Below are 26,883 nucleotides of genomic sequence, written 5' to 3' on the forward strand. Positions count from 1 at the left end.
AGCGATTTCAATATCAATCCTCTAAATGCCGAGTGGGGGACAATGTGTGCACTGCAGCAGCACTTAAACTCCACCCCAGCTGCTGCTTCCATCATGCCCAATCCTGCCCATTACACGGATGTTTTTCTTTCCCTTTTCATTTCTGCCATCCAACTCTTGCAAATCACTCAAGGCAACCAAGGGTAAGACACACTACACTTACACTCACATAGATCACCCACTAATTCAGGCAGAGCTGTCCTGTGCGCCTGTTCAGCCGACACGTGTGATCATGTGCGCATTTCAGCTGTGACCACATCCAGCAAACATTTCTGCCTTGAGTTACCATAACGGGTCGGTCCTCACGGCTTGATTTAAAAATAAATCAATAAAATATCACAATGAAATTTTGAGACGTAACTTCCCCCGGCTCGACGCATCCCTCTTCTTGAACGTCACTTGTTCCTTGTTAGAAGTTTTTTTTTGCGCATTTGTGCGGCACAAAGGCGTCGTGTTATTGTTCTTATACTGCAGCCGAAACTGTTCTTATAGAATGAATCAGACAGACTATACGCCGCAGCAGATTCGCGTTAGTTTCAAAGAGCCAAAGTTGTTCTGTCCTGGCAGCGCTTGCACATTACCATCGCACTCTTGTCTTTTTGTACAATAAAAATTAAAAGTTCATATCTCCAATTCTCACATCTGCAGATTCCCAGTTTTCTCCTCCTGTCAGTTAAACTAAAATCAGCTGGTTGAAGCACAAGTGCGCAGAAAAAAGCGCGTTTGTTTGCGGTTTTCTTTTTATGCTCTTTACGTGTCGTGCAGATACTGAAGACGCTTTGTGACGCAAGTATTGACAAACCCAGTACTGAATGTGGATTTGTGTTCTCCTTGGGTTCTAAGGAGAACACAACATTTCAACATTTATGTTTAGGTCCTGATCGTACCTGTGTTGAAGTTACTGGGCCCTGTTTTCTCTGCATACTATGTGATTATGTGGTTGTATTAATGAGGAGACCCTGAACCCCCAAGCTAACCCATGAGCTACGATAAATGAAGGTGGCTGTAATAACCAGTCCCTCTCCATTCTGTTCGGGTTTAGTTTAGTCCATTCTGTCTCATTAAAATTCTACATTCTAGCCATTTATCTGCACCAATAGTTGGGTTGCGGTCACGTGGTTCTGATGACGTGCGGAGGCAGCGCGATTTTTGAGTGGAGGGCGGAAGTAAACATGGAGGACACTGTGGAGAGTCAGGAGAGCAGCTATTGTGCAACTTTAGACCCCGTTTCTCGGGAGAGATATAAACAGTTAAAAAATATATCGGACGTGATCCGTAAAATGTCCGAATACACCACAGAAGTAAAGGATTTGCCTACTATCGAGGCTGTGGATATCACCAACTACTTGGTCCTCCAGACTTCTTACTACACTAGGCAGCAAATGAAAGCTTTCAAGAGTCTGGAGGCGTACAATTTTTTTGTCAGCGGGTGGGTCCACAACCTTGGAACAAAACGTCTCCGTGATGGATACAGTTTGGTGTTTGCAAGGGTGAGTGTTTGTTCTTATATTGCTTTATCTTAAACACGCTAACAGTTAGCGGTAGCGGCTTTAACGTCAACAAACATGCCACATCCTTAGGACTTCGTTAGAGTGACAGTTGTTTGTTTCAAGGTAAACCATTCTCAGCGGTCTAACGAGACACCTCTGAAGACTTGGGTAATTGCAAAGGAGGATGGAGAAGTGATTGCAGCTCATTGCAATTGTATGGCAGGGTTAGTAGCCTGTTCTCCACTGTCACTAGGCTCAAATCCGGGCTCTCAGCCGTCTGTTGCATATCCAAAATCGCCTCTGCACATCGATGCCTTAAGCTTCATTCTTTTCTCTCGTTTGAGAACTGATTCCGATCTGGGTTTTCGTTCGTAGCCGAGATTGACCGTCGGAGCCCAGTCCTCCGACTCTTCGTCATCCAAAGCACTTGGGCAGCCTATAGTCCCAATCAAGTCAATATTAGACTACTAACTTAAAAGCACTAAGTAAAAGAGAATTTAACGACAACCTAATGCTAATAAGTTCGTTTGCAAACATAACATTACCTCTGACGAAGTGGTCGCTGCAGACACGGGCATTGGCAGACTCTGCTCCTCCCGACTGTAAACGTAAATTTAAAATCCATTTTTTCCTACGTTTTTCGGTTAGAATTTTCCATTTTTCTCCTCTTCGTTGGGCTATTTTTGGTACCCTAAAATACCGTTTATCAGTTTCTCTGGTCGACCTACTGGAGCATCCGTAAACACAACAGGACATAGGCATTTTGCGTACTGTCTGTCTGTGATTTTGCGCTTATCTTTTTCACTTCCGACCGCCAGTCAAATTTCGCGCTTTACGTCGACGTCACGTCTACGTCAAATGAAACCTAGCTATTACACACTGATGTTACGCGGTGCTCTGCTGACCAAAGCACATTATACAGTATGTCTCAAGCAATTTTTTCCATGCAATTTTTAAGTCTATCTAGCTAACATTCAGAGACAACTTGAGGATCAGTAAGCTGCCCAAGATTGGGCTCAGAGATTGAACCATCAATCTTCCAGTTTACTGGGGTGGCTGTAGCTCAGGTGGCAGAGCAGGTCAGCCACTAACCAGAAGGTCAGTGGTTCGATCCCGTGCCAAATATCCTTAGGCCCATCCTAACCCCATGTTGCTCTCCAATGCATCCATCGGAGTGTGAATGTGTATAAATGGTAGACTACTTAGCACTTAAAAGCTCAGAGAAAAGTGCTTGGGTGAATGAATTAGTTGTGTAAAGTGCTTTGAGTGCTCAGACAGAGTAGAAAAGCGCTGTATTTTTTTTAGATGACCTGCTTTGAATTCCAAACACTCGTAACGGCATTTAGCACAACCGCATCAGGCACGATTTTTAAATGTTTTTCCACGTTAAATTCAGCACAAGTTGCAATAAATTGCTTGGGGAGGTTACTTAGGAAATCCCTTTTTTAATTCTGCAAAGTACTAAAGAACATGTGTAGTAAGTTCTAAATGTCAGTTTTACAGCTTGAATTATTCCTTTTTGTTTATTGGCTCTCCTTCATGAAATAACCTTTGGTGTCATTTAAACTTTACCCAGATTATCTGAACATTGTAGTTCTTCACTTGGAGAAAAGCAGAGCATTGCTGCACTACCCCTACGACAATAGCACCATCCCTGCCCTCCTCCATTATTGGAGGGCAGGGATACCTACTGAGCTATCCCTGCCCTCCTCCATTATTGGAGGGCAGGGATACCTACTGAGCTATCCCTGCCCTCCAATAATGGAGGAGGGCAGGGATAGCTCAGTAGGTAGAGTGGTGGCCCCATGATCGGAAGGTCGGGGGTTCAACTCCACTGAATGGCTACCTTGAGGTACCCCTGAGCAAGGTACCGTCCCTACACAATGCTCCCCGGGCGCTGCATTGGTGGCTGCCCATTGCTTCACTGGGTGAATGGGTTAAATGCAGAGGAACTATTTCCCTATGGGGACTAACACATACACATTATACATTATTATTTGTATATTGTGTTTTATGAATTATGGTAAATGGTCTGCATTTGTATAGCGCTTTTCTAGTCCATAGGACCCCAAAGCGCTTTACACTACATTCAGTCATTCACACACTGGTGATGGCAGCTACATTGTAGCCACAGCTGCCCTGGGGCGCACTGACAGAGGCGAGGCTGCCGGACACTGGCGCCACCGGGCCCTCTGACCACCACCAGTAGGCAAACATGGGGTTAGTATCTTGCCCAAGGATATTTGGCATGCAGCCAGGAGGCAGCCTGGGATCGAACCACCAACCTTCTGATTAGTGGCTGACCTGCTCTGCCACCTGAGCTACAGCCACCCCACAGCCACAGAATTAGTTGTCACCAGTTAGTTACCACCTTCAAATAATGTACCGATTCTGTTTTTGGGCTGTGCCACGTCATATCGTCAGCATAATATCAATATATATTTGTCATATCAGTGGGATGGAGTGCCCTTGTGCACAAACAACAAAACAAGGCCAGAAGTGTCTGAGAGTGAGAGCCACTGCACCGTCACCGTCTTCCACATGTAGTTTTTTGTGATAGTGCTTCTACATCTTCTTCTTCAGCATGTAAGGATAGACTAGAGCACTTGTAGCCATATGCGTCCGTTCTCAGAAGACGTGCAACCTTGTACTCATGTAGAAAGTACAGTAAACCTTAGCTGAGCACGCCTTGTAGCACAATCCTACTTAACCACACTTGATAATGCTGATATTGGGTGTCAAATTAGATGTGGATTAGATGTCACTGGGCTAAAGAAACAAAAGCACATGCATTTATGTTTTCCATGGCAAACATTGGATGGTCACAGTTTAAAAAATGTTTGCTGGGTTCACTCTTATTTGATGGTTTTTATATTCCTATAAACTACCAAAGATGTGTTGTGACTGACTAAATTCCTTTCATAATTCAAACTGTAAAAAACAAATGTTTTAACCCTAGAACACCATCACTAACGCTGGGTGATTTTTACCAAATATAATATACCCAACAAAAAGTACTTGTCATCAAAATATATAAAATATATGACAACACATGACAAATTAGAGTGGTTTTCTTGTATTTTCAGCTGTGCCATATCTAAGAAAATGGAAAAAAAAAGTTTCATGGGGGGACCCTAAAAAATGCTCCAAAATTTCTGGAAAATTAGCAGTTGGAGAACAAAACAAATCCTAAACAAAAATATAATGATGCTGGAAACTTGGTCTTTGGTCCACCCATTCATGGGATATTTGAGTCTTCCCTGGTGAAGGCACAGTCTCCTTGACACGTGAACAGCTGCAGGAGAGAGAAACAAAAAATGGCATTTTTTGAGTGGGTAAAAATGACCAGTTGACTAAAAAATTTTTTTTTTACCATATGAATTCACTTGGAAATCACCACTTGTTGATATTTATTTATAACCACTGCACTAAATAAGGATAACGTGCAAATTCCAGGACCACTCTTACTTACCTATTCCTTACATGCAGTCAGTACACACAGGGTAGTAATGGCGTGGACACACCGGTCGACGGCAGACATGGCACCTGTATCGCGTCTTCCTGTCCAAGCCTGTGGGGCAGTCAGCACACCTCACTAAGGGACCACTGCTGCCACTGGTCCTGCCTCACCTTCAAGAGTGCCAGGGGTAGGGATGTCGAGCACGCTACAGATCAGGACTCTGAGTTGACGTGACAGATTTGAAGAGGGGAGCCTCTGCTCTGCCCATGGTTTGATGAGTGCCAATGCCAAAGCCTGCATATAAGGCCTCTTCTGCATTTGGTTTTCACCTCTCTTCATTGCATTCTCATTGTGAATGATCCATTAGTTTATCACACCAGCATTGATCATGCCATAGAACACGCAAAGGGGCCATCTCTTGGTTTTTCTTCCACAACCATAGTGAGCGCACATCTGGTCAAAAGTATCGACACCTCCCTTTGTTTTGTTGTAAAATTCAATCACTTCAGGCTTACGAGTGGGTCCTATGCTTGGTTGTGTATGCATGGATGACAGGAGCAGTACAACCTTCTTTTTTGAAGCTTTGTCAGGGAGGAAGTACACCAAGGTTAGTTCTTTGGTAAAGAGAAATGCACTGGAGCTAACAATTGCCAAGTTAAACAAACCTTACCTATGTGTTACTCACTAGCTGGGATGCCAAAGACACTAAACCTGCAACAGGGTGACAGCTGTAGTTGAAGAGGGACAGTAAATATGGTGAGCCTGAATGTTGTCACCCTTGAAATGCGGCAAGATCACCTGATTTTATACACTAACACTATCACCGGGTGAAATCCACCCAAAACCTACTTTACCCTCTATCACTATTGCCGGGTGAAATTCACCCAAACACATGCCTGTAGGAAAAAGCGGGATTTGGGGTAGGGAAACACCCACGCCTTCAAAGACGTCAAAGACAATGCTGAAGCTACCCAGGGACCCACCACACTCAGACAAACGCAACATATTGAAAATTATGTAAATACATTTGCTCGGGTGAAAATCTCCCGGCGATAGTGTTCTAGGGTTAAGGTAAAGACTGGATAAAATATCACTGATATGTTAAAATAATAAATAATATTACAGATACTTTTTTTCTCAAGGCAACAGCATCACGCTTTCTTTCTGTTTTCTGTCAAACACTAGATCTGGAAAATGCAAGTCCCAGGGGCTCTTCTCTTCCTCGTCATGGGTAAGCTTACTTCACTGACATCTGAATATGTTAGACTATTTGAAGGATCTGTTTAGACATATAAATTAATACATAGTACGTGTAAATCTAGGTACTAGTGAATGAATGTCTAGTTGTAACACATTGCTTCAGTTTTAAAGGTAATTTGAAAAGAATTTCACATATTTTAACTCTTGGGCTCAACAACCCATAAGAACCATTATCAGCTGAAAACATTGTTTCCAGTCATAAGGGGCGATCGTGGTTCAGGGGATTGGGAAGCTCATCTTGTAACTGGAACACTGCCAGTTGATCCCCAGCTCTGTCTGTCAATTTTATATAAATGCAATCCATCATTATAACATTGAAGCAGACAACAGCCAATTCCAGGTCTCAGGGCCGCTGTACTGCAGGTTTTAGATGTGTCCAGCTGATTTCAATGGCTAAATGACCTCATCAACATGTCTTGAAGTTCTCCAGAGGCCTGGTGATGAACTCCTCATTTGATTCAGGTGTGTTGACCCAGGGTGAGATCTAAAACCTGCAGGACACCGGCCCATAGATATTCAGCAACAGATCTGCTGTAGTGTTCGAAGTCATTTTGCTAATCATAAGAATATGCAACATTATTTAGAAGCAGGCTTTTACTAGCAGTTTGTAAGGAGGCCCACAAGAAAATCTGAATATTTAATCAGAAATAAAATCAGAGTGAAAACTGGTGTTAGAAAACACTGGATGTGATTTTCAGCCCTGTGTCCCATCACAGATGACAAGGAAAAGACATAATTTAAACGTAATATTGTGCTGGATAAATATTTTGCAAATTGGAAGAAAAAAACTTTTTATCTTAAGTAAAAGTAATAATCTTACGGAAGTAGCTTCATATTCATACATCTGCTCACCAGATACTTCACGTTAATTACACCTCGCTAGTACTACAGGCAACAGGTCGAGCTAGTGCTCATGGTGAAATAGAATAGAATAGAATGGCTCTTTATTGTCACTGTTACAAGAAAGGCAGTTTGTGTATTTCACACACATGGAAAGATGCCAATAGCTTATGTATTTACAAAATAACACAGACAAATTTACATTTACACAAGAACGATATGTACAAGTTATATATACACCTGCAAACATACGGATACACTCATGCATACATGCACACATATTTACATATATGTTCCAACGTTCCATTGATCGTCTGTCAGATGTTCCTACAACTTGATCTGAGTCCACCTGTGGAAAAAAGTCAGTTAATTGGACATGCTTTTGAAAGGCACAGGCCTGTGTATATAAGATAAGATAGATAAGATAAGATAAGATAACTCTTTATTGTCATTGCACAGTCATATAAGGTCTCACAGTGGAAAGTGTCAGAGGTGTGAGGTGCTTGACTGGCAGGTCTGGAGAGCTGTGTGCCTTCAGTGCAGTGTTGCCAACTCCTCAGTAAGGAAAATCGCTTTTGGCTGTCCTAAAAGTCGCTAGAAGTCACTAAATGACATCATTGCCTAATTTGCATAATTGGTCATGCTAATGTAATTGTAACCTACGTTTTTGGAGACAGAAATAAAATCATGGAAGAGACATAAAGTGAGTTAAATGCATTTAGAATTTAATTGTCACCACAAATTAAATTTCTTTTAGCAATTATTGTTGTTTTTAATGTCACCATTCCAACCCTGCTCCTTTACCCGGGCCTGGACCAGCAAAAGTGACTCAAAGTAGGCATTCTGGGGGAGTTACTTTGTGTGTGTGTGTTTATAAGTAGTTTTAAACTTTGTGATCCACAAAACAACAAGAAAAGATTGCGTTACAGTCAGTGTGGGAGCAGCGGCTTCGCTCATGCGCGTTTCATTTGCGGTTTGGACGCAGGTGTGAACGTCTCCTGCCCTGATAGCAGCTGCGTGAGGACTATCTTCTGCCCATGAGTGGCACAGGCGAGGTGCCCACGGCAGCACCCGCTGCTTGTTGAGAGTAAGAGCGATACGCGCTTTCATGTCAAAAAGTTGTCATAAATAAGTCTCCAATAACAGTAGAAAAAGTCACCAGATTTGTGGCTAGTCACTTTTTAGGGAAAAAGAATAGTCGCTAAGTGGGTCTGAAAACTCGCTAAATATAGCGACAAAGTCGCTAAGTTGGCAACACTGCTTCAGTGTCAACAGTGTGGATTTTGGAGTTGATTGGGGTTTTTTTAAGGAGTGAGCGAGGTTTCACAGGAGAGTTGGCTGAGGGTAACAATCACCTGCAGGCTTCCTCTCATAATCCAGGGTATGGCCTTGATGGAAGGAGAAAAAATGAAAGGAATAGTATGGATGGTAGGTGAGAGGAAGTGATTGGTGGTCCAAGTGAAGAGAATGAGTGGGCAAAGGTGGGGAAGGGTGGAAACATGCGCAGAGCAAGTGAAAGGAAGAGGAAAAAGAGAGACGTGAGGGTAGTACAGAAGAAACCGATTTGTCAGAAGTAGAGCAGGGCGATATGACCAAAAATATTTATCACGATATACATTTGAAAATTTGCGATAACGCTATAACTGACAATATAATTGACACTAGACAAAATGCTTTACAACTCCACAACTTTATTAGTGCAAAAAAACCCATCAGTGTATTTGCACTTAAACAAGCAGCTGTTTTTTATGTGCATTAAAGTTATATAAAAATGTAACAGTGCTAATTCCTCGCTGACAGTTTGACCAAAAGGCATTTCAGTGTAAACTGGCCGACATATCCTCAGCATAACCATGTATAATATCCACAAAACTTAAAAAGAGGTTATACACACACAATACGGTAACATTATGTTGAAGCACAGAACGTATCACTCCGCGAGGCTCCGCCTACGATAGCCGCAATGCTCCGACAATCTATCAAGCGGTGCGGCTTCGTAGCTTAGCAAAGTCGTACTGAAACATCTGACAGATTTTCGAGCGCCGTGCACATAAAATCGTTTCGAGGTCAGTAAACACAACCAGAGTTCAAACATAAGGCACACGGGATTATAAGGGGCTCTGTCGACTTTCAGAGAAATCAAAGGATTGATTTTAAGTGCCCCGTATTTTCCAAACAACACAGTAATAACGACGGCCCGCTAGCATGCTCCACCAAAAATAGTGCTTTGTTGTGTATCTGACGGACGAAAGCTAAACCAGTAGTGATGTGCAATACCACTGATTTCCTTTCCGATCCGATACCAAGTAATATTCAGGGTGGTATCGACGATACTGATCCGATACCGATACTTTGTACAAAAACTTATTTTATTTATTGTATCTCAAATTATAGCGTCATAATGATTACAGGACATCAGATTATTTGTTCTTATCACTTAATAACGCAGAGTTCATCATATAGAAATAAAAAAAAAATGAAGTTGTGCCTATTTGAACACGTTGCCTGCCTGCAGCACTAAAGGACTCTGTGAGAGACGTCTGTCTCGCCCTAGCAGCACCTGTCCCTGTCCTCCTCTTCAGTTCGCCTCAACATACGTTCGTCATATTCTGTGATATGATTTACTCTGAGGTGTTTGACAAGGTTAGTGATGTTGCCACAACCATACATGCCAACCCTCCCGATTTTTCCGGGAGAATCCCGAATTTCAATGGCCCTCCTGAAAATCTCCCGGAGCCACCATTCTCCCGAATTTCTCCCAATTTTCCACCCGGGCAACAAAATTGGAAAACCATATTGCATATTCATAGCGCGGCCCAGCCAATTCCAGTTTACAACAATGGCGGCAGCTACTCAGTTTTAATATTACTCTTATTTGTCTTTCTGGGTCGCATTTTCAGGTGAGAATGTAGCTGTGTAAACTTCAAACATCTGAGCCGACCGACACATCGTCTTCAACCCCCCGCGGTCTTTCACTGCTCGCGTTAAACATGATATATAAGTCACTTTGCTAACTTAAAAATGTTCTTGTTTGGCTTTTTCAGTGTTTTATTTGTTCGTGAGTAAATCAGTTTGGCTGAGATTAAAGTTATTAGATTAGATTAAATTAAATTTAACTTTATTAATCCCTCGGGAGGGTTCTTCCGGGTTTTCACACAGCTGAATAAACATCAAACAGAAAACTAATTAAACAAAGTGTGAGACGGTCGAGAGTTTATGCCAGCGCCCGGTTATATTTTAGATAGCAAGGAGCAGACGGCAGAGTTTCACTCCACTGAGGGAGCTCGTGACGTACTACCCGGCTTTCTTTAGACCGCGAAGGGCGGGTCCTCAGGTGGAAGCAGCCTCTGAATTTGGACACCCCCGGTGTTTCCAGGCCGGCCAATAATAACGGTGACATTTAACGTATTTTATCCGATAAATAAACACTGTAAAATTATCCCCCCCCCCCCCCCAAAACAGCCCTTTTGAATGTCTCCCTAATTCTGAGGTCTCAAGGTTGGCAATTATGGCCACAACACCTCACTTTTTTGCCACATGTATCGCAAACTGTCATGGTCCTGTGTCTGAGGACTCAGTGTTTTGTGTTTCCTTATGCTTTTGTTCATTCCGAGTGTGCATTCTGTTGTGATTTTGCCATTTGTTAGGTTTCTGTTCTTTGCCTGCCTGCTCCCACTTCTCTGTGTTCCCTCTGTCTGTCCATGGTGTCATTGTGTCTGCTCATGAGTCTGCCTGTCAAGTTCAGTGTCCTGCCTGGTTCTCTGTGTCTGTTAGTTTCCTGTTTTACTCTGAAAGTTCATGTCTCATGTCAGTGTGTTCAGTTTTACCTCTCCCCTGTTTCGTTAGCCTAATTGCTCCCAGCTGTGTCTCCCCTCTGTGCTCTGTTCAGGTCCCTGCGTTTTTGTTGCAAAACAGTCTGTGTGTTTCCGGTTTTACTTTGTAGGTCTGCCTCTCATCATGTCCATTAGTGTCAGCTGTGTCCACCCCTGCATGTCATCTCCTCATTACCTAGTGTGTATTTATAGTGTGTGTTGGCTTCTGTTCATCGTCGGATCGTCTGTGTTTCTCGGTGTAACGACGTCGCTCTGCATTCTCTGCTCCCCGTTTCATGCTTAGGTTTGTTATTTAGTTTTCCCAGTCTAGGTTTTTTCAGTCATTCGTCTTTTCTCACTACCTGTTCAGTCGCTCCACTTCTGCAAATAAAACTTCACTCTCATCACCAGTCAACTGCCTGCATTTTGGGTCCTTTTCCTCCTACACCACACGGCTCACCCCGCCAGCCGTGACACAAACCACGTCTCAGCTGTTTGTGGAGATAAAATACGTCCGCACAATTACACTCAGCCATTGTTATACAGCCGTATTTCGCACATGACTATGAAAGGCGGAAGAGGAAGTAGTTCCTTTGAATGTAGACAATCCGAATGTTATAGTTTCTTTCCACTGTGTTCCTGTTAGTGATAAACTACAAATTTACCCTAAATTACTAAAATATCAATATTTTAATGTGAGAATCGATTCTAGAACATAAATGTTTGATATCGGAGGAATCGATATTTCAGGATCGATCTGCACATCACTATAAACCAGTTCCACACCACTGAAGCTGCAGCATTTTTACAAACCAGTTCTGGTTCATCTGTTTCATTCAACGATTTGCTTTCGCCGCCATGCTTTTTCCGACGTGTGCGTATGAAAACAAAGGCACTGCGCATGCGCGTTTTACTAATATTCTATCGCGATATTTCATTTTTCTATTGTTGCCCAAAATTATACCAGTATTACCATGAACGGTATGATATGGCCCAGCCCTAGTCAGAAGACAAATCTGTAAATGTCAGTGCAAGCTTTGAAGAAGAGGGCGTAAAGAAAATCAATCCTCTTAAGTTGAGAAAAACACTTACAGCACAAGTTGGACAAATCAAAAATGCTAAGATTCTTGAAGATTGGAATCTGCTGATTGGTTGTAACACAGAAGCTGAGGTGGTAAAAGTGAAGAAACCTGTGGGGGTTTGTGTTAAAACAACTGTAAGAGTAGTAGAAAGAGAAATAATGGAAATAAAGGAGCCATTGTAGTAGTGCTGTTAAATGTAAATATGAAAAAAATGGGTGAGAATTTATAACTCAGAAACAGGGAAGTTAAAGGAGTAAGACTAATGACAAGAGGTCCACAGAGAGGAGAAACAGAACCTGTGGAGGTGGAATTTGAAACAGAAGAGGTACCACAGGTGATCTTCATTGGATTGATGCGTTTCAGTGTGATGGAGTTTGTACCCAAACCAATGAGGTGTTAGCAGCAATTTGGACATATTGCTAAGATGTGTAAAGGAAAGAGGAGATGTGTCCGATGTTCTGGAGATCATCAGCAAGGAAAATGTGGAGTTGGAGTAAAACCAAAATGTTGTAGTTGCGGAGGAGAACAGTGTTGCTTTTTGGGGATGTGAAGTGCCGAGGCAGCAGACAGTTGCTCAACAAACGAGGATCCTGCAGGAAGTGACAGGTGCAGAAGCGTGTTGTTGAGCAAGAGAGACCGAGTGAAAAACCCATGATAGGGAAGAAACGAGTAATGAAAAAGGCTGTGGACACGGTTGAAAGAAAAATGGAGGAAGACAAGAAGAAGATGGTGACATTTATTGTAATAAATGCAACATGAGTCCAAGACGGAGACGATTCAGATTATTGTGAAGGCGGCATGTCATAGTTCACCTGATATTCTTCATATCTAAACTGTAGTTGGGCAAGTCAAGAAGGGGAATGTAATGGTTCAGTTTATACCCATATTAATCCTACAGTGGAATGCAAGTCGTCTTTTGTCAAACGGTCAAGATTATAAACAGTTTATATACAATCAGACAGAAAAACATGGCATAATTTGTATACAGGAAACATGGTTGAAGACTTTTTTGGACTTTATTTGGATATACTGCAGTTAGATGTGATAGGAAAGAAGGGAATGGAGGCGGGTGTCACGGCGAGTGAAAAGAGCCGTGTAGAAAAGGAAAAGGAGGATCCAAACGCAGGCAGTCGTGAAGGTGTAAAGGTGATTTATTGAACACAAAAAGAGAGGCAAACGGCAAAACGGAGAACTAAACTATACTGGGACAACTAGACTACTGAGCACGAACACGAACCTGAACATAAAGGAAGGAAGACGATGGTACATGATGATGACGGCAGGGAACACACGGATGAAACATGGTGGATATGCAGACGGACCAGCAACTACAATGACAGAGGACACGACTTAAAATACACACAGAGAAACACAGGGGAATTACACACAGGTGGTGGACACAGCTGGGAATAATCAACAAGATGAGACAGAGGTAAAACTGAACACACTCACATGAGACGCAGACCTTCACAATAAAACAGGAACAAGAAACCATCACACTAAGACGCAGACTCGACAGAGAGAGACAGACAGAAAATGACACATGAAACTAAACCCACACAAAACATGAGAGCACAAATCTTAAACCCAAATAAACAGAAACATGGAACTCTAACAATAATAATAATCATCACACCCAAAACCACAACAATCATTCAAAAAATAAACTAACAATCAAAACTCAAAATACTGGTTCGAAACTGACCCAGAACCGTGACAGCGGGTGTGTTTCATTGAGTGTAGTATTCCATATAAAATAAGAGAAAGGGGATTTGGAGTATGTAGGAATGGAGGTATGGATTGGAGGGAAGGTATTTTATGATCGGTGCACTGATAATTTGTTTAGGGACGATTAAGACAACACCAATATGTGCTTTACAAGTACAATCCGAAGAATTGTTACAAGGCAAGTGTTAAAGGTTAATTATTGTATAAATTTGAAAGGTCATAATAAAAGTCATCGTATTAGAGAAATGTTAGAAAATTGTTGGGAAAGAGGAAAGGATAAAAAAGTAGTTTTGGGTGGGTTGGTGATAATGAAGCTGGAGCATTTAAAGTTTTAAAGCATTTAAAGAATTCAGTCAGACAGTACAGTGGCTTTCAGGCCTACGTGGACATGGCAATACATTAATGTAGGCAAATCATTATTGGATATAAAGAAGAGAAAAATTACAACAGATATTTGTCAAGAATGTTAGAATAGAATAGAAACCTGCAGTCAGTTTGGACTGAAGAAGTCACCTGGATGAGCGACGAAACGTTTCTTCCACTGAAAACGTCCAGATGAACAGAATCAACTGTTTTTACTTACCTGGATGACTGAGGATTATCTACAGACATCAGATTGTAACGAGGCACAGGTCTAAGGAAGGTTACAGAACAATGTCTATAGCCTTGAAGGTTTCAGTGAGCACAATTTGGAACCACCAGGACTCACTAGAGCTGGCTGCATGGCTAGCAGGAGGGACCAGGGTAGAAGGGTCTTACCCAGGGAGGTGACCACGAATCTAATGGTCACTCTCACAGAGCTCCATTGTTACTCTGACAAGAGAGGTGAACATTCCCGAAGGACGTCTATCTCTTTTTTTTGGAAGCAGAAACTGGGAGAGGCTGGAGGGAAAGACGTACACAGCAATGGACGGAGACATCCTTGATGATAACCTGCTCCAGAACGCTCTGGACCTCAGGCTCAAAGTTTGATCTTCCGACTGAACACTTTTTGGAATAAAGCTGTAACGTGACAAAATGTGGAGCAAATGAAGTGCTGTGAATACTTTCTGGATGCACTGTAGACTGTGGAGTTTAAATGATTCTCAGTTGGTACTAAGGGACCCAAAGTGTGTGCAAAGATTAACCCATCCCTACACAATTACACCATGAACACCAGCCTGAACTGTTAATGTAATGATACATGATATATGTGGTTTACACTGAGCTCTGAGCCTACCATCCAAATCCCACAGAAGAAATCGAGACTGCGTATTGTTTGCGTAACAATGCAGTTCAACGCCCACTCACATCTTGCATCAGGTGATCTCAATAGGTCCCGTGATAGATTAAGGCAAGGTCTCACAATGGTTTCACCCGAAACTCTGCTGATAAGGACCCATATCCCTTTTCACACCTTGGCTCATGTGATGAGACACAACTCCCACTAGGGCTTAACTACCTGGGACTCTCCACCATCCAGTGTTAGAACTGAAGAACCTCTTCGAATGAGAGGCGAAACATCTTCAGGAAACTTAAAGAAGTCCAGTCGCTTTTCTTTCCAAGCTTCTTAGACTACCATGACCTTGATAACTGAGACCCTTCACACACACTACTTCTGCCTGCAAAGCAAAATTGTCACGTCCAAATTTCCATTTGTGTTAATGTGAGATCTGTAGTGATTATGGATGTATTCATTCATTTTCTCACTTAAGAGATTGTCAGGTTTGCTGGTAACTTTCAGTCTACGAACAAGAGCAGCTTGAACCCTCTATAACAGCGGTCTCCAACCTTTTTTGCGCCACGGACCGGTTTATGCCTGACAATATTTTCACGGACCGGCCTTTAAGGTGTCGCGGATAAATACAACAAAATAAAACTAGTACCGAAAAAAGAAGATTTATTCATAACACACGTGAAAAGACCCAGGAAAACCGAGTTAATGATAAAAAGACAACAAAATAACGCTGAAAACTGATAAAAATCCTGAAAACTATACATTTCACACCTGAGCCTCAACTCTCGCGGTCAGGTACGAAACGACTCACGGACCGGTACCGGTCCGAGGCCCGGGGGTTGGGCACCGCTGCTCTATAAGAATGGAAACTATTGAAAATAAAGTTCCTGAACAGCTGAATGTCCTGCTTTTTTTTTCAAAAATCAAAGTGAGTTTTTTTGAACACTGAAGCAGGACTGGGCAGGACACCGGCCCTGAGGCCTGGAGTTCCCCACCCCTGCACTAAAGTGTGTGAGCTAAATGATAGTTCATCAGCACTAGAAGTTCTAAAGTTTAGTTTGGGGGAACTATTAGAACTGGAGTTTTGTATATACATCTGAAGAACGCCTTGACTGTGACTGTGTATGACATGATGTATCCAAACATCTGATTACAGGCTCTATCTCTGCCAAAAAGGTGGGGGATTTTGGTGTGTTTACTGCTTGCATCGACACAAAGGAAAATAACAGTCTCAGGTTCGAGCTTTCAGTGTTAATGCCACTATCACATCGAATGCATATGCTGTACTGAACCCTAACATTAAATGGAGTGTGCCTTATATTAACCATACCATTTGATCTTTTCAAAGATTGCAGTGCTACTATCAAGACTGTTCACAACCTCCCTATATGCCCTTCAGCTGTGAATTCAAGACATCGAATGGAGGTATACTGGCTACAATGAAAGACACGATGTGCAAGAATTACACTGTCCCATTAACAGAACACAGTCCTAGCGAGTTGGAAGAGACTGGTAATGTGACAAACTTCACATGCACACTGACAAGAAACAGGAGGACTGAAACGAAGAATATCACCATAGACTACAAGGCACACAAAGAAAAACGTAAGTATTCATTACACAGCAGCCCAACTCTGCCCCCAGATTTCTTAGCAAGATGTTCTTGTCCCGGTGTGCCAACATTTTATTCACCAGATAACCCAGAATGGGTTCCATGGTTAGGAGAGAAATGTAATACTTTTGCAAAGGAGATCAACTAATCAATAATCATTACTTTAAAGATGCAACGCAGTTGTAAAAAGCCTAGTTGGAACTACCACAAAGGTCATTTTGAGCACCTTGGGAAGTGTTGAATGCCCGTTTATAGACAGACATTGTCCACTTTGGGATTGCATGTGTGCAAAATTTCACAAGCATATAGCCACCTTTAAACTGATGAGCAAATTTCACAGGTGGGTAGAGACAGAGACTCATAGCGAGGATTTAGTTCAGCAGGTGATCATTTAAAGGTCAGTGGCCCAGCCAGTCTTAAATCTTCACTGTAATCAAAATACAAGAGAAAGTGATTTATTTCCTGATTTCCTGTTGCTATAAATTGCTAATACTACCCAGTCATATGCAAAATGTTAACAAATAGTTTTTCATCCATTGTGGGTTTTTTGTTTTGCTTTTGTTGATTTGTTTATTTCCATTGTAAAAACTTACAATAGCTAAAACTGGAAAATGAAATCAATATTTTGTGCCAGTATTGAGCCCCAACTGTGCTTGTCAGTGTAATAATTTTGCATAATTGACACAAATATCAAAGTAAGTTGATGCTTGCCGGTGTCCTAGTATTTAAAATGGATTTATCAATAATTATTATGTAAAAATTTTTGAAAAGTGCTCTAATGCAGCGGTCCCCAACCTTTTTTGCACCACGGACCGGTTTATGCCCGACAATATTTTCACGGACCGGCCTTTAAGGTGTCGCGGATAAATACAACAAAATAAAACTAGCACCGAAAAAAGAAGATTTATTCATAACACACTGAAAAGACCCAGGAAAACCGAGTAAACCATAAAAACGATAACAAAATAACGCTGAAAACCAATAAAACCCTGAAAACCATACATTTCACACCTGAGCCTCAACTCTCGTGGCCCGGTATCAAACGACTCACGGACCGGTACCGGTCCGAGGCCCGGGGGTTGGGGACCGCTGCTCTAATGCATCCAAAGCATTTTGAATATGTTCTAGGCTTTAGGGGACGATGGTTAGCATACAGTTGACAATTTCCTGGCAAACCAGCTTCCAGTTTGGATTCAGGAGACAGACACTATCTCTACTTTTAAAATTCAAACTTTCCTTTTTGCTAAAGCATATAGTTAGGGCTGGACCAGGTGACCCTGAATCCTCCCTTAGTTATGCTGCAATAGACGTAGGCTGCCGGGGGATTCCCATGATGCATTGGGTGTTTCTTCTTCACTCACTATGTGTTAATAGACTTCTCTGCTGAATCGTACTTGTTATTAATCTCTGTCTCTCTTCCACAGCATGTCTTTATCCTGTCTTCCTTCTCAGATGGCGCCGCCCCTCAAGGTTTCTTCCTGTTAAAAGGGAGTTTTTCCTTCCCACTGTCACCAAAGTGCTTGGTCATAGGGGGTCATATGATTGTTGGGTTTTCTCTGTATGTATTATTGTAGGGTCGACCTTACAATATAAAGCTCCTTGAGGCGACTGTTGTTGCAATTTGGCGCTGTATAAATAAAATAAAATTGAATTGAAAAATAGCACACTCGATAATTAATCAGATATCAAAGAAAATAACTGCCAGGTTTAACAATTCTGAATAACTAGTGCTTGCAATGTTACTGATTTATTTATTTTTAATACATCTTTACAGTAGAATAGATCTGCAGGTGAGAGACAGAATTTGTGGTTAAAATAATCTAAAATAAATGAGCTCATGTCTTTTTCTAATCACGTTTCCTCGATCCTAAAGCTTGCCAGATACAACACTGAAATGAATATGAGTGTTGTCCACTCATGCATGGTGTGGAGTGCCGCAGTTGAATCCATGCAACTTGATGTGTCAAGAGAACAGATCAAAGAAGTTAAAAGAACTCGAGCTCAATAAAAGTGCAGTTAATTCATTCAAACTGCAGCAGAAAGTGTTAACTGTGTAGCAGACGCATCACTGTCAGGCTCCATCAAACAGGATGAGACAAGCTGTGCTCTTCTTATCCTTACAGAACGAGTCCCAAAGTGCTGTGCTGCAAGCCCAACCTCCCTGTGGCCTGTGGTGCTCCTCACTCTGTGGAGAGTCGTTGACTCCTGATGAAGCAAGCATGAAGGAGGGTCTCTGAACGCTTTGACTAACACAGATGTATCTGTTCCATTTAGGCATTTTGAAATTTAAGAAACTTTCTTAAATACATTTCTATGCAGGCTTCCATTACTTGCCTGATCCCCAAGTACATGCAATAATGCAGTATGTTAACATATAAACTGAATTCCAACTATGATATATGATAATATGATATATTAAAGACTTATGAATTAAAAGCATTAACTCACTTCCGCTGTATCATTATTGCTTTGTTTTTTAATAGGACGTTTGGGCGTCATTGAAACCAGCTCCTGCTGCACATCGCAACACAGTATTCAAAAGCACCTTAGTTTTCCAGCATTAAGAGTTTGTGGGAAAACATAGATGTGAGGATAGGGAAGCTCAGCGTCATAAAGATCTGATAGGAAGGAAAATGAGTTCACTGAGTGGGCGAAGCTGTATTTTTGTCCTTCTGTGAGCTCCAAAGATATTGGGACACTGTGCAAAATGGAAATAAAAACAATGCAATGATCAGCAAATCTTAGAAACCCATATTTTATTTACAGTACAGCATAAAATATACACCAGATGTTTAAACTGAGACATCATACTATAGCAGGAAATTTGCATATTTTAAATTTGATGCCAGCAATACGTCATAAATAAACTTCCAGAAGTCTCTTATGGACTGTTGTTAAAAGACGAGAGGGTAATTGCTGCACTGAATATAATATGGCTATGTGGGATTCTGTTTTATTACACAGTGTTCCAGCTTTCACTGTGGGTCATGATATTCACTGTTCTCTGGGCTTCTTGCAACCTTTCATGAAAGCACTGAGTCTAATTCTTACCTTTGTGTAGTACAGAAACTGACGTTTGATTTTTCTTGGTAAATTCCTCTAAGCCAGATTGTTGATTGTTAGTAGGTAATTACTCTTAGCCTTTGCCTTTACAGCATGACTGCCATGCAGAAGTGTTTCTCTGTGTAACCCTGAATTGACTTAAAAAATAAATCTAGAAAAGAAAGGCATGTTCTGCAAAACACTGGGGGGAGGGGGCTGGAAACATAAGTAACTACTGGATTGTGACTGTAGATTTAAGTATGTCCTGTGGAAGGCAGGATGGGACCTGCTGGTTCTGTCACACAGTCAAAATGATCCGGCTCTTGCTCTCCAGCTTCACAGGGCTAAAGTGTAGCGATGTAAAGCGCTATACAAATACAGTGCTTTGATTTTAGCATAAATGCACATTTTATATCGCGAGCCAAACAGGAACCACAAAAAAAAGGGCCTTGTTTCATCTGCAGTGACCTAAGATGACTGCCATGAGTAGATTTATTACATATCAAATAAATCTGTGGGAAATTGATCAGATGTCTTTAAAAAAAAAGAAAAAGGTCATGTTGTAATATCATAATTTGACCACTAGGTGATGACAATAACCACGTGAAGTATCAAGGTCTATGAGACGTGGACGTTACGTTTTTTTAATATTATTATTATTTGAAGCCAACGGGAGAAAACGTTTTTATTTGTGTAGGTTTTTTTCATCAAAAGAGCAAGTATCCTGTTTACTACCCGCTCCATCTACAAAAAGGCTTTTGGAGGGTTAGGGATGTAACAGTGACGTGTCCGGTGCTTCTTTCCTTTTCTTTATTTCTTTCGCCAGTCCTCGAGACCTACTGACCTGCAGCGTTTAGATGCATCCTTGTTCCAACACACCTGAATCAAATGAATAGCCGGTTACGAGGCCTTTGATGGCATGCTGAAGATGTGATTCAGCTGTGTGGGAGTAGGGATGCGTCTGAAAGCTGCAGGGCAGTAGCTGGCGATCCCTTCTTTAATGGAGTGGAGTGCTGAGAACAGCTTCTTCTGTTCCAAAAGGCGCTTTTTCGAATCTCTGGGGTTTTGTTGGGATTTCTTTTCTGTTCGTTGTTCCTCCACGCCGACATTAAACACCACAACTTTCACTGAAAGCAGTGTGGCGCTGTAAGCTGGCGACTTCGCCACGGAGGCAGAAGCCTTTAGAAGGCACTTTACCTGCAGGCACACCCGCGCTGGTTTAGCTCAGTGGTTACTTCTCAGCACCTTTGAACCGCTTTACTCTCGTCAGAGGGATCGAACCACGGGCGCTGTCCAGTGTTTTACATCTATTTTTCTTCCACTCACAGTGGAGGAGGAAGTGATTCCTTAAGCTTAACTAGTGTTCCCGGTCACAATTGACCGGTCTGTTTTAGCAGCTCTTAAGTTAGCATAACAAACATTTTTCACCGGGAACACCACAGATTGATTGAACACAAGGTTGATTAAAACACTCAATAAAAGAGGTGATCATCGCCTTTTCAAGTGCATAGTGTGGAAGATGTCATAAGGCCTTCAGGCAATCGGATATTTATGAGTGTTTTAAGTTGTAAGTCGGTCAGATATGACACGACAGGACAGACGGCTTTAAAGGGCTCTTTCCCCGCTGCTGCCTCCGCGTTAGTTTAGCTCAGTGGTTACTTCTCAGCATCCAAAAGCTCTTCCAGCCTTCGTCAGAGGGTTCGAACCACGGGCGCTGTCTAGCGCTTTTACCTCGCCTGGCCCGAGCACTCATATTTTTTTTCGTTTGAACACGTTCATAATGCATCACGCTTAGTATTACATCGAGTAATAACTACAAGAATAATAATAATAATAATGCATTTTTATTGCAACTAAAACGGCATTTCCGCCAGAATACTGGAGACCCATGTTGATTTCTGTCATTGTTTATTTTGAATGTTGACCCTCTGCGGATGTAGTGAAGTCATTGAAAGATAAAGGCAACACTGAAGTGACCGAGGGACACCCCACAGACGCCTCCACACGCTCTGGACATCCGAGCTGAACAGTGAACCCTCCTGGCCGCAGAGCACACACTTTCAGGTTACCTGTGTCAAGCTGGTACGCGTTAGGTCTTCCGTGAGGTCCTCTTTCGTGAATGCAGTCAAATGTACCAATTTACTCTGAATAGTGACGCAAGTATATATTTGGAAGTTGTGTAACATAGACTCATTTTTAACGGAAGTGTAGTTATTTGTATATTGTTGCTGTTACTGATCTGGAAGCAGCCGACTTGATCTCCTGTGGCGCATGCGTAAAGCTGAAACAGCTCTGTTGACAAATATCGGAGGAGGGACCACTGTGTAAGTAGATCTTTGTTCAGTCTGGAATATCTTGGCCATCATTTAGAACTAAGCGCATAATTTGGACATTAGAATGTTTTTTATAAAAACGTCGTCTTTATTAGCGAGGGCAGACACTGTTTTCACCGAGGCAGCAGGAAGAGGAGTGCTTTGTTAAACATCTGCAAAAACCGCTGGGGCCGTACGGTAATGTAACAGAAAAGACAGGATCCTCGTCGAGTCGCAACGAGACATTAGATTTCCGCCAGAACTGTCAAATTAAAAGCGCTGATTTGGCGCACACGTCGAAACTTCGCTCAGTCATAGCAGTAAAATACAAATATAAGCTAGATATAACGTGCTATAGTGTTAAAGGTAACACTGACTACAACAGACACCGACGTTGAACACTTCAGTGACTTGCCTTGTTTGCTGCCACCAGTGTTGATGCTTTAACTTTGAAGGCGACATCTGCTCGTTTCCTGCGCACAGACCGTGACGTTCGCACGGTTTCTGCTCCTTCGGCATTAACTGCTAGCTACCGCCAACGTTTTTCTAATGTCGTTTTAGCTGCAATCTCCCGCTTTAAGCGTGTGTTCGCTCAAACGACACCATATCGACACACGATATTTTATAGTCGTGAGCAAAGTTTGTCCCACGTCTTTGTCAAACTCATGAACTTGTTTCAGTCTGGCTGTGGGAGCGAGTGAAGGCGGTCTCCTCGTCCAAGAGCTTCCCGAGCAATGAAGAGGTGAGTGGGGCGTTTAAATGCGCCATTGTTGCAGTTACGACAAAGTCAAGGACTTGTATTTAACAGGGGAATGAGCTAATTTATGTATCCTCTGTTTCCAACGTGCGAAGTCAGCAGAAAAGCCCTGAACAAGACGGCACTGTTACCGTCAACGAGGAAGGTAAAGAAAAAAAGCTGTGTGTGTGTGTGTGTGTGTGTGTCACTGCCTTTAAAGTTTCCTATTAACACTGTACTAACGGACTGCCGTGGTACTTCTATGTACTTTAAACAGTCCGATGCAGACTCGGCCGGTTCTGCCTGAGAGTACAGTTGAGTTGATGGGACTTGGAGTCTCCTTTGTCCTGCTGCTGACAAAGATACAGTCAGTATCTCCCAACTGAAAGCAGACCGAGCTTTCATTTTGACAGTTATGATGAGTTACACAGCTATGTGGCCAGCTGGCTAGATATCTCGTCCTCACCAGCAGTTATTAAGTGAAACTGCTTCATTATTCATTAAGAGCCGATCAAACAGGCAGGCACACACGTATTTTCACTGCTGGCACATGGCTATGGATACAAGGAGCTTTTAGGTTGGAGGAGGTGAAGGAAGTGAGTTTCCTTTTTTACACACAGATTTGTGGAGAAGCTTAATATTTAGCTAGCTGGTTAACCTGAATTCCATGTGATTGTAGCTGTGTAGTTTATCTTAAATAAGGGTGATTCCAGGATACACTGAAAGACAAAGAGGGATGACATTAATAATGGATTAATAAAGGAGTGACTTCAGCTGACCTGGAGCGACATGATTGTGTTGTTACTATAACATTTCCTTTAAGTCTTTGCAGTTTTGTAATCTTCCAGAGCATATCTGGTTGTGTGGGACAGCCAAATCATAAGTAACACAGTTTCAGTCTTTTTAAACTGCTGCTGTGTCCTCAGACTTATTTCTGATGGTTCTAGGGCTGTCTTACATTTTATACGTTTGCTTCTTCAGGGTCCGTAGCTACCGCTGAGGATCCAGCAGCTATTGCTACTATTCAGTCTGCTGCCACCTTTACTGACCAACCCATCAAATATCTGTTCAAGACAGAAGGAGCGGGTGGACAGGTAGGACAGAGTGCTGAGAGGAAGGACTTTCTTTCATTCTGTCACTGTTTGCCTGTTTGTTTTCTGACACTTCTAATTTGAATGTAGTTCACCTAAGCACAAATGCACAGGTTCCAGCTTAGAAGTTCAGGTAGATTGGAGTGTTCTCCTGAGGTTTACCTGTCATCTCAGAGGTAATGAGACATCAAGCACTCAGTGTAATGTGTTGTGTTGCAGGTGACCTACAGAGTGATCCAGGTGGCAGATGGCCAGTTGGAGGGTCAGACAGACGGAGCTGCAGCGGTCAGCCTGGTCGCCGGTTTCCCCGCGACCACTCAGACTGTCACACAGGTGCCAACAATAACTGACAGCTAACTGTAATCTTAGGAGGTTGGAAGAAAAAGGTGTCGTAAACCATTGCCTCTGTTCAAGGATGGTCCTTCACACTGCACATGGATGGCTTCTTACAGTTCTCTTTCAAACCATCTGTCTTCTCTGTCCAAAATGTGAACGCTGGCATCCTCAACAGAGTGACCTTTGACCTTTAGATGCAGATGTACAGCTGAGTCTCGTCCGGTCGAGGTGGCTCTTCTGTGTTGTGCCATGTGTTTTTGGAGTGGGTGTTTATGATGAGTTACACAGCCATGTGGCCAGCTGGCTTGATATCTAGCCAGTGTAGAGTACTGAGCATTAGAGCAGGGCGATATGACCAAAAATATTTATCACGATATACATTTGAAAATTTGCGATAACGATATAATTGACACTAGACAAAATACTTTACAACTCCTCAACTTTATTAGTGCAAAAAAAACATCAATGTATTTTCACTTAAACAAGCAGCTGTTTTTTATGTGCATTAAAGTTATATAAAAATGTAACAGTGCAAATTCCTCGCTGACAGTTTAACCAAAAGGCATTTCAGTGGAAACTGGCCGACATATCCTCAGCATAACCATGTATAACATCCACAAAACTTAAAAAGAGGTTAAACACACACAGTACGGTAATATTATGTTGAAGCACAGTACGTATCACTCCGCGAGGCTCCGCCTACGATAGCCGCAATGCTCCGACAATCTATCAAGCGGTGCGGCTTCGTAGCTTAGCAAAGTCGTACTGAAACATTTGACAGATTTTCGAGCGCCGTGCACATAAAATCGTTTCGAGGTCAGTAAACACAACCAGAGTTCAAACATAAGGCACACGGGATTATAAGGGGCTCTGTCGACTTTCAGAGAAATCAAAGGATTGATTTTAAGTGCCCCGTATTTTCCAAAAAAAACACGGTAATAACGACGGCCCGCTAGCATGCTCCACCAAAAATAGTGCTTTGTTGTGTATCTGACGGACGAAGCTAAACACCTCACCCCTGGCGTCGTTGCCCACCTCTCAAGGTTAAATACACGTAGACATTGAGGGCTAGCAGGAGGGACTATGCGCTTACCTGCTGCTCTCTGGCAGGTAGCTCCAAGCCCTCCTGGGTTTTAAATGCACCTTAGAACACACATGCATCAACACTACAATGAGCGGGTGGAGGGAGGTTTGGAGTCTTCTCTCACCCCCATTCTCTGCGACCTGCTGGAGCGGGGGGGCCAGGAGGAGGAGTTGGCCCTCCGACTGGGGTCTGGAATGTGGGGTCTCCCTGCTGCTGCGGAGTTGGGGCGGTCTGCCTCCCCCCACCGCAGGGAAAAGGGTCACACCACCTGGGTCTGGGTGCAGTTCCCCCCTCCAGGGGCAAGGGTACCTAGACCCGGTTCGTAGAGTACGCTTGGGGAGTGTGATCGTGTGTACAGCGTCTCTTTATGTCTGTCTCCACGTTGGTTGAGTGTGGAGTGAGTGCATATGAGAGCATGAGGGTGGGAATGGATGTTTGTATCTGTGTGTGCCTGTATTTCTGTGTCTATATGTCAGGTTGGGTGTCAGGCGCCACCTCTCTGGGGACATCTCAGGCCCTCCAAGGTTTGGAGGCCTATCTCCCCCTACCACCACTTCCCCTGCCGGTGGCGGACTCCCTCAGACATCGGTGTGTTGGTGGTTCTTTGTGTCCGGGGATGGGCGTCCAGGTACCCACCGGCTCACTCCTTGGTGGCCGCTTATCGGGGCCTGGAGCCTGGGGCTCGCTCGGGCCACTTCGGAGGTGGGGTGCCCCCGGCCTCTCGGCCTGGGGCTCGGTCACTCAGGCACGGCTGGCTGCCGGCGGAGCTCACGGGCGCGTCACTGCAACTCCCCCTGGCTTCTGCTCCGCGGCTGCTGAGTGACCCCTCATCTGGGACTCTCCTCAGCTCTTTCTGGGACAGTGGCGCGGCTGCCCCTCTGTTGGTCTTCCTTGGTCTCTTGTGTTCTGGGGGCCTCTGGATGTCTGGAGTTTTGATCTCCTCCATACCTGCTTCATGCCCTGGAGGGCGGGGCTGTGGCCCCCCCACACCCTCTAGCAGATCATTACATGAAGGAACCTTTTAAAAACAAGCGCGTCCATGCTCACAGGTGTACACATGGGTGATCACACCCACAAACTACACCCTTTTTGGCTCCTACCTCAAAGCACGCTGTGCGCTGTCGATCTTACGTGCTGCACAATAATGTTCAATTTTTAGTATTTACTGTCATATTCCCATAGATCATCGTGATGTTGTTCATTGTATTGCTCTCGTTTTCTTCTGCTTGTTTTCTTTTTTCTTTCTTAACAGGTGATCCAGGTGATTGATAGATGGATTTTTTTTTTGTGCCTCTTCCCCGCTGTTTTTCTTTCCCTCTTCCTTTCTCCCTTTTCTTTTCCTCATTCAAGTCTGTCCCATATCTAGCAAGTGAAAATAAAAAATTTATAAAATAAACAATAAAAGGTGAATCAAATAGACCATTACGGCAAGGCTGGGATGGTCAATTTGGTAAAGTAAATCCGTTGGGCATCTTTCTTTGCCTTTAGACAAGAATTCTGATGGCAAAAGAGCCAAACGGGACAGGCAAAAAACAAAACAAAACACACTGACAGCCAACTGAATAAGAATACCGTTCTAGTAGAGCTGGGCGATATAAGATTTCTTCATATCACGATATGTTTTTTTCATTTCAGGCGATAACGGTATCTATCACGATATCAGCCAAATAACTATATTTGTAAGATTTAAATGTGCCGTTGCTCACAGGTAAAATGTGAAATAATCAGCAGCTTGTTTTTATT

General features: G+C 42.8%; 2 protein-coding genes across 3 annotated transcripts in view; both read left to right on the forward strand.

The window, feature by feature from the left end:
- Window positions 1–1,182: 1,182 nt before the first annotated feature.
- Window positions 1,183–18,987, forward strand: LOC146559033 (uncharacterized). The gene is made up of 5 exons (XM_085245191.1): window positions 1,183–1,529; window positions 6,175–6,220; window positions 16,084–16,162; window positions 16,276–16,532; window positions 18,663–18,987. The coding sequence occupies exons 1-5, from the start codon at window positions 1,212–1,214 to the stop codon at window positions 18,746–18,748; spliced, it is 786 nt and encodes a 261-aa protein (XP_085101317.1). The 5' UTR covers window positions 1,183–1,211; the 3' UTR covers window positions 18,749–18,987.
- A 2,831-nt stretch (window positions 18,988–21,818) lies between these two features.
- The window catches only part of usf1 (upstream transcription factor 1), a 12,959-nt gene continuing 7,894 nt past the window's right edge, over window positions 21,819–26,883 (forward strand). The window contains exons 1-5 of one of the 2 annotated variants that reach the window (XM_085244646.1): window positions 21,819–21,905; window positions 22,574–22,635; window positions 22,746–22,795; window positions 23,611–23,723; window positions 23,940–24,053. In XM_085244646.1, the coding sequence (XP_085100772.1) occupies window positions 22,628–22,635; window positions 22,746–22,795; window positions 23,611–23,723; window positions 23,940–24,053 (285 nt within the window). In that variant the 5' untranslated portion in view covers window positions 21,819–21,905; window positions 22,574–22,627. Of the gene's footprint in view, window positions 21,906–22,149; window positions 22,636–22,745; window positions 22,796–23,610; window positions 23,724–23,939; window positions 24,054–26,883 lie in introns of those variants that run through there. The other variant, XM_085244648.1, reaches the window with a different exon arrangement.

This window comes from Mchenga conophoros, linkage group LG14 (assembly GCF_057382185.1).
Source record: "Mchenga conophoros isolate Kocher_MC1m ecotype Shallow Benthic linkage group LG14, M_conophoros_male_GT1.1, whole genome shotgun sequence".
In the NCBI taxonomy this organism is placed as follows: domain Eukaryota; kingdom Metazoa; phylum Chordata; class Actinopteri; order Cichliformes; family Cichlidae; genus Mchenga; species Mchenga conophoros.

Bases quoted from the DNA above. Each gene is read 5' to 3' on its own strand.
- LOC146559033 (XM_085245191.1), top strand. From the start codon at position 1,212: ATGGAGGACACTGTGGAGAGTCAGGAGAGCAGCTATTGTGCAACTTTA. The intron at 1,530-6,174 runs GTGAGTGTTTGT...GTCAAACACTAG, and splicing joins ACAGTTTGGTGTTTGCAAGG to ATCTGGAAAATGCAAGTCCC. The intron at 16,533-18,662 runs GTAAGTATTCAT...TTATCCTTACAG, and splicing joins CAAGGCACACAAAGAAAAAC to AACGAGTCCCAAAGTGCTGT.